The sequence below is a fragment of the Squalius cephalus genome (assembly GCF_949319135.1).
Source record: "Squalius cephalus genome assembly, chromosome: 12".
Classification (NCBI taxonomy): domain Eukaryota; kingdom Metazoa; phylum Chordata; class Actinopteri; order Cypriniformes; family Leuciscidae; genus Squalius; species Squalius cephalus.
In genome coordinates this window covers 1,281,369-1,295,695 of record NC_137133.1, presented here as the reverse complement: position 1 = coordinate 1,295,695, position 14,327 = coordinate 1,281,369, and the positions used below count along the sequence as shown (strand labels likewise).

At 39.9% G+C, this 14,327-nt stretch overlaps 1 protein-coding gene across 2 annotated transcripts in view; it reads left to right on the top strand.

Moving 5' to 3' along the window:
* The window catches only part of l3mbtl3 (L3MBTL histone methyl-lysine binding protein 3), a gene marked incomplete at its 5' end in the record, with an annotated part of 92,515 nt that overhangs the window by 47,448 nt on the left and 30,740 nt on the right, over positions 1 to 14,327 (top strand). For both annotated transcript variants that reach the window (XM_079887536.1, XM_079887535.1), the window contains one exon: positions 7,196 to 7,310. In XM_079887536.1, coding sequence (XP_079743662.1) covers positions 7,196 to 7,310 — 115 coding nt within the window. The remainder of the gene's footprint in view (positions 1 to 7,195; positions 7,311 to 14,327) is intronic.

The window sequence follows — 14,327 nt, the reverse complement described above, 5'->3', positions numbered from 1 at the left end:
GTGTACAAAGTCAGTTGCGCTGGGTGTGAGATAGGGCCCAGGTTCTGCTCTGGCGTCGGCTCGGCGGCTGAAGGTCCACACATGGTTCAAAACGCATTTAGATTTTATTCATCATTACGTGCATTAAATGTCATAGTGCTGAGCTTTTTCACAGATCGTGTCCTTCATAGGGACTGAATATGATCTGCTTCCGTGTCGAGCCTTTACTCATCATGTTCTGCAGTTTCGCAGCATTATCTTGCTTGTGTTGCATCTTTATCAGTCCAGTGTCTCACTGTAATTGTGAGATGCAGTGATAGTGCCCGATCTCTCCACCGTCTGTTCGGGAGTTCAGGAGCAATCAGGAGGACTCATCCCAGCTCCGTCTCTCCTGTGAAGCTTTGCTCCACATAGAAACGTGATCTGCCAGTCCTCCGGCGCACCGATGGAGCTGGAAATGCTCTTCATGCACATGAATGCATGTAATATGAGGCAGATTTCTCCAGTTTTCAGTCATCTCTGCTATCAGAGGCGGTGATAAATGTTTCAATTCAGCACATCACGATTCATGACAGCACTGGATTTGATTCACAATACTGAAAAATTATTGTATATTGTATTTTTTGGAAAGCTATTTTTCACTCCACAGCAAATGCTTCAAATTTAAAACAAACGTAAATTATTGAGTCATTCATTATAAACATGACACCCCTATAACCACTGGTGTGTGGGAATTACACTATACAAATACATTTACGTAACTCTCTTATTCGGCACAAGTCCAGATATGGACGTTTTGCGTGCTTGACGTTAATATATTTGCATGTTTCGGAGGATTTAAAAAGACATGATTTATATTCTGGAAAATATGGTAATTTATTGGTAATCTAGCACAACTGCAGGGTTTTTCTAAATGTTCAGAGCAAGACTCTGACAAGGCCGAGAACAATCCAGCACTGTTTACTCCGACTGAGCAAAGCCACTTGAAGTCGTTCATTTTTAATGAGAGTTGACTTTGAGAGTTGGTTTGAGGCAACGTGAGCGAGCGAGTGATGCGACGGAGAAGAGTAGAAATAGCTTTCGGCAACCTAACAGCCCTTCTTCACAGAATCTGCAAAAGCCAAGAGAAAGGCGATTTCAGCCATTATGTATGCAGTAAATTATTATATTATATTTATATTAGCCGTTATTTATGTAGTAGTTAAGCATGAACACACCAGAAATTGTGTGAATAAACTTGAAACTTGCTGAATAAACTTGAACATCGCTTAATAAGTGCCATGCAAATCAATAATTAATGTGGATATACTTTTAACTTCAGAACAGGGGGTTTAAATTGTCTTTATTACACTTTTTTTTATATTACATGCAGCAATTTATTACTCAAAACTCAAAAACCAACACTAATTAAACATAATGATTCTTATTGTTTAGTTTAGTTAATATATAAATCACAGAAATATAACATTATGTAAATCACTTACTACACACAATGGTAAATAATGGCTAAAAGCGGTGACACTTTAATTCGATGGTCCACTTTAGACATTCTACACACTACATGTCAGCTGACTCTCATTAGAGTATTAGTAGACTGCCTGCTTAATATCTGCTAACTCTTGATTGTGTTGCTGACATTATACTGACTATATGTAACTTTGCAACTTCACGTCCGCTTATTCTAACCCGAACACTAAGAGTCTACTAATACTCTAATGAAGGGTTGTTAGTAGAATGTCTAAAGTGGACCATCGAAGTAAAGCGTTGCCCTAAAAGACATTTATTATACATTCAGTTAACCATTAATTATTGGCTTATTTCTGCATATTTATCCTTCAAATGTTTGATAAGTTGTAATTAAAATATGTTAATTTTAAAAATACAGAAACAACTTATTTAAAAAAAGTAAAGGTCAATAAAGCTTTAGTGTTGTAACAAATAAATGATATTTTATTATATGATATGATTAATATCTTATTTTTAGATATGATGGTTTCATTATAAATATGGTGATTATTTATATTTAAAGATAATCTATACGATATAAATAAGGTGGACACCCAACTTAATATATGATATCTCCCATCTGTATCTGATCATGTCAACAGATGGAAAAGTCTGCAGCTGTTTATTATCATGTTAATTATTGTGTCTTTCACAAGAAATACCATACTTTTACATAATCTCCACTTATTGAAAAACTATTGCTTTAACCCTTTAGAACCTGAAGCTAAAATAGGTGTTTTTCACTTATTTAGATTTTTTTGACTGCAAAATTCTAAAACAATGTGCTATCTTCATGTGCAAGGTATCATCTTTTTCAGATTAGCTTTCAACAAATTACAGTTATTGACCATTATTGTGTGTGGTGAGTTTGTAAATAGAATTTAAATGGACAAAAAAAAAAGCGAGAATAAATTTACAACAATTCTATTTACAAACTCACCACACACAATAATGGTCAATAACTGTAATTTGTTGAAAGCTAATCTGAAAAAGATGACACCTTGCACATGAAGATAGCACATTGTTTTAGAATTTTACAGTCAAAAAAATCTAAATATGTGAATGATTTTTATTTAGAAAAAAACAGAAAAATCACGAACGAAAGAAACTAACACTTTAAAGTTGAAAAATTAACTGTAATACATATATACAAGTCTTTTTTGTGACATTGGGTTGCACAGTTTTCATTCAGGACACTTTTTTTCATACACGCGCACACATAAATGCATGCATTCATAGGCACACACACATACACATGCACTCACTACATGCTAAGATACATGAAAGAGTAACGCCATCCTCTCCCAAGTTTAATAAAAAATCATCCCAATCCCCTCTTCTGCTGTCTAACACTTCTTTCGCCATGTATTTATTTGTTTCTTTTATTATTTTATGCAATCCAAAACACTCTAACCTGCCGTGCTCGTATCTCTCTGTTCAAATCCTTCCTTCCCGCTCTGCCAGAAAGCTGCTGTTATTAGCTTACGGAAAGCATGAAATTATCGTAATGAGCCGTATATTGCCGAAAAGCGCATGTTGTCTACTGTCAGGGGCAATTTGAATGGTTTTGAAAGTGCAAACGGTTGAAGAGTTACAGTAAAATGAATACAGCTTGCTGGTATGTGTCGGCGACGACACAGCCGGTTTAAAAGGGTTAAATACCTTGAACAAAACTGAAAATCATTAACAAGAACTTTGTTTCGAAATATGGTCATTAATTCTATTGATTCTCATTTGCTACATAAATATAAAATTTAGAAAAAGCATTAAATATTAGATTAAATCAGTGCAGAATCAACTTTGCGTTGCTGTCGGCGATCGAGTCATGGATCAGACAAATTTCCACGTGCATCATCAAAACTGCTGAGCTGAATATGTGTGCATCCAGTGCTTTAAAAGAAAAGAGAAGAATCCGCCTTTTACCTCGGTGCGCCTTTATCCCATTTCTTAACATCAAGATTACTTGTATCATGTACACTACATATAAACAGCATGTTCTGCATATGTATGGGTCAGTATATATGAAAGCATGTGACAGACAGGGGTATCCTGGAAAAAGTGACTCAATAGAGGATGCTTGTTTGTATTTGCATTGCACAAGCTGGCAGTGTGAGAGCACAGTGACCGCTGCTGCTCGCTCTCGGCGTACTGCTAACCTCTGCTTAACACTGAACCACAGCATGACCCTCAAAATAAAGGGTTACCCACTTCTCTTCAGTTGTATAGGTTTCATGATTTCACTTAATTAGTCGTTTTATGTAACCATAAAGCGCAGTCCAGAAAAATGAAAACTGTATTTGGGAAAAATTAAAATGGATTTCACAGGGCACTAATAATATACCGTAACCATTTGAGTGTAATTGCAGTTGTTGGTTTCAAGGTGGCAGCAGAATCCACACACACACACACACACACACACGTCACTGACACTGACTGAGAGAAATAACAGATGTTACTGTCTGTCTCACACTCTTCTCTGACTCTCGCACACATCATTCGTGATCCTCCACAGACGGTCACCCATCAGTCTTTCTCTTATACACACACTCAATACTGGGTTCACACGTGTCTGTCATGTTCATGTGTTCAAGCATGACCTCCTCCAGTCCTGCTCGCTCTCATGGCCTGTGTTCGATGACATTCACCGGAGCGCTGGATGGGTTTGGTGGATTCCCACTGCGTTTTAAAATACCCCATCAATATTCCCTGAAGCAGCTGAAAAAGACCTTTACGTCCGAGTCTTTGATGGTTTTCCGCGACGCCCTCGACTCTCCCACATCACAGAGACAAGACGATTTGATGTTTTGTCATGTCCGACTCAAACCCCACACTGTGTATCTGTGCATCCTTAAATAGTTCATTTAATAGTAAATTAAACAGTCTAAAATCCAGGCTGTATAAAACTAAAAGATCTAAAATCCCAAATAACCCGAATTTCGAATTTCATTTCAGTAACGTTAGTAAAACTTTAATACATTCACTCATCCATGAACATGATTCCCATCGGATTGCTTTCCATCGGCTGTGGAGGTGAAGACAACAACTCCCATGATTCCACACTCATTCACGGCATCATCACGTCATCAAGCGACTCCTTTGTTATTGTTTTGAATAAGCGACCTCTAGCGTCAAAACTTACACACTGTGCCTTTAATTTAAGTACTAAAATTACTTAAACTGCATACTAAACCTGAAAGTCCCCCTGTAGTCAATAATTGTATCCCTTAAAACTCATCTTTGATCACCAAAATGACATATTTAAACATTTTTTCCTTGAAAAAAAATGTCATCATGCCTTAAAATATCTTGAATGTAACTTGACACCCTTGCCTCATTTAGTATGCGTGGTTCTATGAATATGCAAATGAGCCCCGCCTCCACTCACTCACTCAGCTCAGAGATCCACTGGTTGACGATCACACGTTGATCTGATTGGTTACAAGGTAGTTTGTGACGTCAGAAACACCAGCGATTTCAAAGCGTGAATGTGCACTGGCCGAATTAACTTCATTTTTATTCATATCTTGCACATCTACTGCAGTCAGATTCACCCGTGTTCACTCTGAAGGAATCACTCACATGGCTGGGCACTTGTAATGACACATCAAGGATGTTAAGAGGCTAAAAGCAGGTTTAAAACTTGCCCCATTGAAGTCAACAGGGTGCAGATTTTAAAGAGAGGATAACACGGTGTAGGCAACACCGATTTCTGTCGTTGTTCTCTGTATTGACAGCACTCCAAATGTACAAAAAAATTAGCTCAATGTTAAAATTGACCGGAGTTCTCCTTTAAAGCATATTAAAAACACCACATACATATATAAACTACATTAAACATTTTAGAACTACATAGACAAAAACTACTGAAAAAAGTACTGAAACTTTAACTAAGCCTAAAATGAAAATAAAAAATAAAATCTAATTCAAAATATTAACAAGAAATATAATGGTATCTCAATGAAACTGGTGTGAACAAAGCCCGGGGAAGCGAGATGTGGTTAGAGATATTGATATGTTCAAATTGATTTAGTCATGGATGGAGGTGTGGAGATAGACGCATGCAAACTGGAAGGAGATTAAACAACAGAGCGACCGATAAGAAGAATGCAAATGAAACATTTCTTTATCTCGAACTGTCATGCAGTGAATTAAAATAGCCAGTCTGGTCTGGATGTCCACCACTGAGAACACTGCTCGCCTCTGTAGTCCGTTCCCGATTCCCCAGGAACCGGTTTGATCCGAGTCCTGGAGACAGGCTGTCCTTTAAGGGCTGCTGCTCTTTTCTTCTCTTTGTCTTGATCGCAGCCGCTCTTTTTAAAGAGTTGTGAGCATCTCAAATTCGACCCTGCCAGCAGTCTGCTCTCTGCCAACGCTTCTGATTCCAGCTCGAACGGCAGCGTCTCTGGAGATCTGCTTTGCCATATGAAGATAATCTTCTCAAGGGACATTGAAATGCTACTAGCCAAGCTGTTCCTGCTTCCATCTGACGTGCCTCGGGGTGTTTTGTACCTTATATAAGAGTAGGATCATCCATACATCCAGCACACATTTGTAGTGACTTTCAGGCAATGTCATCAGAGAGAGACAGCGTGACCCTGCAGGATGATCCCACCTGGACTCAAGTGCATTTATTAAGGGCACGATGTCGATCAGACCTGTCATCCGTTACAGTAATAGCTCACAGCCTTAACCACTCATGCTTTCCATCAGACGCCACACTTCTCTCAAACCTCGGGCACTTTATGGGAATTTAACCACCACTGCACTACAGAAACTATCAAAGTCACTGCAAAAAGGATTTTAATTTTCAGTGTTTTTCCTCTAAGAATTTTATAAGCGTTCAAAACGTCCAAACTTTTATAACATTCTGACAATGAAAATCCTTTTTCCAGTTACTTTGATAGTTTCTGTCGTAAAAAGTGTTTTAAAAACAGGGTTTCTCGGTTATGTGAACGTTAAAGGAACATTCTGTTTTGCAAATATTATGGGGACGTTTATTTTTGTATGTTCTCTGAACGTTCTGAAAAAATTAGACGATCGTCCAATTAAAACATTTCGGGGGAGAAAACATATAATCAATGTATAAATAATGTGTTTGTGCTAATGTTTTGAGAGCATTATAAAAGACCAGATAACTCTGAACAAACTTTCTTTTAGCTTTACTGAAAGAATGTTCCTTTGTAACTTTGAGAGAACCTTAAAAGAACGTTTCCTGTTAGCTGGATTTGTCTTAAATTTAACTAAAAACTAAGACTAAGGTTTACTAAGACAAGAAAGAAAAAACTTTAACATAAACATTCAACTTTAAACATTTTAATATATTTCCTGAAAACATTTTATTTTATTTTATTTTTTATTTTAAAACATTTTGCTTCAAGGATGTTTAGATATTCTAGACAAAATACAAATTAAGACAACCACCTAGCAACAGCATAGCAACCACCCAGAACACCCTAGCAACCGCCTAGCAACACCCTAGCAACCACCCAGAACACCCTAGCAACCGCCTAGCAACCACCCAAAATACCTTAGCAACCGCCTAGCAACACCATAGCAACCACCCAGAACACCCTAGCAACCACCTAGCAAAAAACTTTCTGGTCCAAACTTTCTCAAGCCAACTTAAAGTTTGTCTCGACGAACTTTCGCATCTAGTTATTATTTGCATTGTAAAAGATCTATCAGAGTGACCTGCATTGCTCTCTTTCAGATCCACTTTGATGGCTGGACAGATGAGTACGATTACTGGACCGATGCAGATAGCCCAGATATTCATCCTGCCGGCTGGTGCGCCAAAACCGGACATCCACTGCAGCCTCCAATCAGTGAGTACATGTTACACACAACCATTGGCCTTCCCATGACACACGCTAAGCAGCAATACTATGAGGCCTTCGAAGACACGTATTCTTACAGATAAGAATGTGTCCTGAACAGACGTGATATGATAAGATTCCAGCGACGAGCAATTCCAAATTTCAGAATCAATCAAAATCACAGCCAATCAGGAGAGAGTGTGGGCGGAGTCTCTCTGCAAGAGCACTGCACTCGCAACCAAATCAATCAGAAATCACAGCCAATCAGGAGAGAGTGTGGGCGGAGTCTCTCTGCAAACGCACTGCACTCACAACCAAATCAATCAGAAATCACAGCCAATCAGAAGAGAGTGTGGGCGGAGTCTCTCTGCAAACGCACTGCACTCACAACCAAATCAATCAGAAATCACAGCCAATAAGGAGAGAGTGTGGGCGGAGTCTCTGCAAACGCACTGCACTCGCAACCAAATCAATCAGAAATCACAGCCAATCAGAAGAGCGTGTGGGCGGAGTCTCTCTGCAAGAGCACTGCACTCGCAACCAAATCAATCAGAAATCACAGCCAATCAGAAGAGCGTGTGGGCGGAGTCTCTCTGCAAGAGCACTGCACTCGCAACCAAATCAATCAAAATCACAGCCAATCAGAAGAGCGTGTGGGCGGAGTCTCTCTGCAAGAGCACTGCACTCGCAACCAAATCAATCAGAAATCACAGCCAATCAGAAGAGCGTGTGGGCGGAGTCTCTCTGCAAGAGCACTGCACTCGCAACCAAATCAATCAAAATCACAGCCAATCAGAAGAGCGTGTGGGCGGAGTCTCTCTGCAAGAGCACTGCACTCGCAACCAAATCAATCAAAATCACAGCCAATCAGAAGAGCGTGTGGGCGGAGTCTCTCTGCAAGAGCACTGCACTCGCAACCAAATCAATCAGAAATCACAGCCAATCAGAAGAGAGTGTGGGCGGAGTCTCTCTGCAAGAGCACTGCACTCGCAACCAAATCAATCAAAATCACAGCCAATCAGAAGAGCGTGTGGGCGGAGTCTCTCTGCAAGAGCACTGCACTCGCAACCAAATCAATCAGAAATCACAGCCAATCAGAAGAGAGTGTGGGCGGAGTCTCTCTGCAAGAGCACTGCACTCGCAACCAAATCAATCAGAATCACAGCTAAAATGACATACTGTGTAATGAGTGACTGATACAATCTTTGTCACTGAATACACTTGTTTGTTCACAGTTTGAATGTTCTTGTTTCCATTCATTTATTTCAAATATTCAATTCAATTCACATATCTTTGTATATCGCTTTTCACTATACATATTGCTTCAAAGCAGCTTTAATACATGTCTACATTTCAATTTAGAGTGATGATGTGAATTATCTATTGTCACTTTCAGTACGGCTATGAAGGTCATGCAAAATTATAAGGCTGGTGAGGACCAAAACTCTGATTAACATGGAAAAGACGCATTTTATCACATGTCGGTGTGTCACATCGCGTCTGTTTAGGCAAAGCGAAGGAAATGCTGAACTGTCACAACCGGTGGTTGAAGATACAGGCACATGACCATGAAAATGAATGTCAAAGTAAAGTCTTTAATAGATAATCCAAAAGGCAAATACAGATCAAGGCTGGAATACTGCAATAACACGTATACATAGACGACACCGGACACTGACAACTGAAACAGAGCAACTTAAATACACTGGCAAACAAGGAGGATTAATTACACACACCTGAATGACGAATGACATCAGTAACCATAGTAACAAATGAGGTATTCGTGAACCGTGACACGAACACAGGCTAAGTATATATTTAATTCAATACAGTAAATATCAATAAAATAGTTGCGTCTACTTAAAATGGACAATGTATTAGTGTTTATGTACTTATTATATACTGTGTCTTATTAACATCTGAATTCATTGTGCCTCTCATTCGCAATGCGCTGTTTGTGTGAAGTATGAAGATGGAGCCTAATTAGTGTGTTCCCAGTGGGTCTCTTACGAGCTTCAGTTTCCTTTAGGATGCTCTTCCTTCAATATTTATCCTTCCAACAACAAAAGACACTGGCTAAGAATAGATTATTTGCATTGTATTGATAATGCAGTGCAAATGTCTGGCTATTTTACATAGATGTTTTTTAGATCAGGTTTTTTTTTTTATAGTACTGACTATTTTTAAGAAAGGGATTCAGACAAAACTATAACTGTTCAATTCATAGCCACTCTAGCAGTGTCCTGTGTCATATCTGTAAACTGACTGATCGCCTCAGACCCTCTACATGACAGACGCTCTCCTTGTTTAATGGAAAATTGTAGCCTAGAGAGATCGAGAAGTAATTATGTGGATATAAAGAGGGATGGAGGTCTGACAGACCTCTGGCTTCCTCTCTTGTCAATATCTTCTATTAGCTCCAGAGGATGATGGGAAAATGCTGTTGAACAATAAGCTTTTCGTCAGTCAGTCTGGCTGATAATCGTCTTCTCGTTCTCGTTCCCTTCCTCTGTGTCCATGGAAACGGATCGGAGGAATGTTTAGAAATCAGAAACTGGCATCAGGATGTGACCGACTTGCTGAAAGAGAGAGAGAGAGAGAGAGAGAGAGAGAGAGAGAGAGAGAGAGAGAGAGAGAGAGAGAGAGAGAGAGAGAGAGAGAAACAAAATGAGTGTGAGAGAAGAGAGAAAAACCAGTGAAAGACAAAATATCCATATGAGTTTGTGTATACTATGTCTTGAGTCTATATATTCTTTAAATATGTATCTATATCTTTATGAGTCTTTATGCTGTATGTACTGTATTAATACTTTATATGATTTTTAGCTCACGGATTTATCTCAACTTTTGATTAAATATTATTAGGGTCAAAATATTTGGTCATTGCAGAAATGATGCCACAACCTCTTAATTTGGATACAAATGTAAAGAAATAATTTCACACAGTAAATATTGTAATAGTTTATATTCTTTGTTGTGAGAGTTTTTTTTATGATGGAATTTTATACTTTTTTTGTAGATTGAAAGTCTTTGTGTGGGGCAAGGGTAAAATAATTAAATCTAAAGTAATAAAAGATGACCTTCATATAACAAAAATAATAATAATAATAATTAAATAATAAATTAACTCCTGGGACATAAAAGTGCCCAAAGTTGAAGAAACACCCATATACTGTATGCATATTTCATTGGATTTTATTAGGGGTTCAAGTGTGTAGCGCTGAAACCTGTTGTAATTTTCTAAAATTTCTCAGGATCAGTAGCCTAGAAATCTAGATGCAGCCTAGCGGCAGCAAAATTTATTTTACAGCCAGGGTAGTCTAGCAACTCTCCGTTGACTTTCCAGCTGGAAAAACTAAACTCTAGTCAGGCCAATCACATCGTGTGTAGAGTCGGTGGGCGGGCTTAAAGCAACAACATGGAACTTTTCCTCTGCGGTCGCCCTACAGGTTGGAAGCGGAATTGTCCATTACCGCTGTCGTAAAATGATTTACGGTTACTGTATATGAAGCATGTAGGGTTTTTTTCATATGGGCAATGATAATATTATTAATCTTCCTCCTTTTATAATTTATACATATTTAGTAGACTAAACATTTTAACTCAAACATTTGCGATTTGCATGTCGATTACAATGCTCAAATCTGAACGAGAATGATAGCGATAGCATCCTAACCATCTAAAACTAACGCATGTTAGTGTTTACTAGCTACCAGATTGATAATTCGCTCATCTACTAGCTGATTCATGAAGATAAATAAATGGAGGACCAGATAGTTTCCGTAACGCAGCCAGGCAGACAACAGATTAGAAAAACTAAAGATAGTATGCAAGCAATTTACAGTTACTTACTAGTTCAACAGCATGACGGCCAAGTCAGCATCGGTCTGGTAACACTCCTCCTCCATTAGCTCACGCCAGCGAGCAAACGCTCGACCAATATTGATCCTCGTCCTGCCTTTCAGTTTATCACTCTCCCTTTTCCTCTTCCGACTCTACTCCGACAAAACCTTGGACTTCTTACGTTTCGCTGCTGCTTCAGCCATGACGAAAACAGACGCACGAAAACAAACGCGTTGGTTGGCCACATTTGAGGAAGTGGTGGGCAAAGTGACGTATGCCGTAAAGCAGTCGAATTTTGTAGTTCTTTTTGAGCGCTGGTTACTACCCGCACCGCGAAGTTACATAGTGCCAGTAAAAGCGATACAGACCCCGTCAGGCTCTGGCAGACGTCTCATTCAACCTATTGTAAGTCGATGTACTATCACAAGGGTCTTGGAAATATATTATGAAGGTTGAAAAGCTACATGTTGTTAACATGACAGAGTTGTGAGTGTGACGGTTCCACGTGAATTCCCTGCTACTTGAAAACAAAGAAGAGCTGCTGGCGAACAGCGGTCTTTCGAATCGGCTTTGTCCGCGACTCTGGAGGACTTGGAGTTAAGCTTTTCTTTGAGAAAAGAGCAAAGAACGGCACTTAAGTCATTCTTAAAAAAGGAAGATGTGTTCGTAGTTTTGCCGGCCAGATACGGCAAAAGTTTAATCTATCATCAACTAGCTCCGCTGTTGGGAAAACGCTCTGGTTGGTTGAAGCGCTGTCCTATTGCGTGCAGAGTGAATTTGAAAGACAGCCGTTTATCCGCCCCTCGGATTGAGCCGTGCCAATGGTGAGTTGCCAGACCTAACTTCTTGATGTAGGTCTGACTTGCCAGGCTACAGGATCAGCATTCTCACCTAAAAGTGATCAGGCAGACCAAACCGTAAGTCATATAGACTTGAAACTTTGCGGGCTGGTAGTTCTTACACTGTCTACAACGTCACCGAGACTCGCCCCGATCGGCCTGACGGGGGCGCTGCAGTGCTCAAAAGTGTGAAACTGCTCATAACTCCTAAACCGTCAGGCGTAGGCTCAAGTGTCTTATATCGTTGGAATCCTTAGCTCAGATTCGATTGTCGAAATGTTTGTGTATTTTGGATTTTTTTTAAAACCTACTTTTGCAAACTAGTCCTAGGTTTTTGTCCTGATCAAAACCAAACCAGTGCAGCAAGATTCTCTGGAGTCTGATTGTCAAATAGTATTAAAAAAAAAAAAAAAAAACTATTTGATGGGGTCGCCAAAATGTTTGAACTTTTACTAAAATGGCTGTAACTCGTGAACGGAATGAGATATTTTACGTGGCAACTGGCCACTTGGTGGCGCTATAACATGGAAAAAACGTCTATAACTACACAATCCTGAGTCTGATTGACTTGAACATTTGCTTGCGGTGTCTTAAGGTGCCAAGACTGAGTTTGAGGACGTTCACGTATCTTCTAAAACCGTGGCCGGCTGCGCCCACAACATTCGTACCACATCCTTATTTTGAGTTTTTGGCTCAACCTTGATAAAACCACTGCGGCCCCCCTTGGGACTCTCTAGGTCAAAAATTGTCAAAAATTATTGGCCTTTGGATTGCTATAGCTGGGGCATTTAGAAAGTAGGCATAGCCAAGTCCACCCAAAAGCCTATAATTCCTAAACAGAAACTCGAAACTTCACGAAGATGGGTAAGAGCATGTGACATGTGATTCTAAACAAGCATGCCAACTTTTATGGGGATCGCCCCATAGTTGGGGCTATAACTGTTAAAAAACTTTAAAACCACATTTTCCTCTGTAAATTGCCTGTATTGGCTGTAAATCGTCTATTCCATCAATGATCTAGGTCAGAGGTCACTAATAGGCGGACCGCGGTCCGGATCCGGACCCAGCCGCCGTTCTGTCCGGACCCGGACCAATAACCCATAAATTATTTAGAATTATTGACTTTTGTCGGAGCGTTTCTATTTTAACCCGCGCAGCTTTTCTAGCATCTATGGTACTGGTTTAGCGCGGCCCAGGAAACTCACAGACCAATAGCATGCGTTGTAAATCATGTCATGTGATACTACTCGAGTCAGACAGCGAGAGATACACACACACACACACACACACACACAGGGAGAGACGAGACGAACGAGAGACAACGTTTTACATGGTGTGCTCTAAAAAAAGAAAAGTTGACAGCGAAAACAGAGCTTTTAATCAAGAATGGACAGATTCTTACATGTTCATTCTTCCCACGGGCAGTTCAAAACCGGTATGTCTCATATGTTCAGAGACTGTCGCGATTATTAAAAGCGGCAATGTGAAGCGCCACTATGAGACAAAGCACAAATCTTTTGACCAAACATACCCACTTAAATCCGCACTGAGGGCACAGAAAATAAACGATCTAAAAGCCCAATATGATCGATCCAGCAGAATCCTAACACATTCATTCACTGCCCAACAACGTGCTAACGAATGTTCCCTTAAAGTTGCTTGGATTTTGGGCAAACATAAAAAACCATTTACTGATGGAGGGGTTGTCAAGGAGTGCATGAGTGCGGTAGCTGAAACCTTATTTGAGGGAAAACAAAAAGAAGACGTGTGTAAAAATCAAGCAAATACCTATGTCAGCATCATCAGCCACAAAGAAAACAGAAATATTAACCCATGACGTGCTAGCTCAGCTGGATGAAGCAATTCACAAGGCACCATGCATAGGCTTAGCTGTAGATGAGTCCACTGATGTGTCTGACAATGCTCAGCTGTTAGTTTTTGTGAGGTTCTTCAACAAGGACAAGGAAGAATTCTGTGAAGACCTGTTAGGTGTCACACCCCTTCAGACCAGTACGAGAGGAGAGGACATCTACCTGGCCATAAAGGAGATGTTAAAGAAGAGGGAAATAGAGCTGAAGCAAGTGGTTTCAATAACCACAGATGGAGCCCCTGCCATGGTAGGGAGAGAAAGAGGAGCTGTGGCAAGAATGAAAGATGACAATCCTCAACTCATCTCTTACCATTGCATAATTCACCAGTCAGTCCTGTGCTCCACCCTGTCAGACGAGTATGCTGAGGTGATGAACACAATGATGAGAATGATAAACTTTCTCAGAGCTTCCTCTTCCCATCAGCATCGCATGCTCAGGGAATTTCTCAGAGAAGTTGATGCAAATGCTGATGA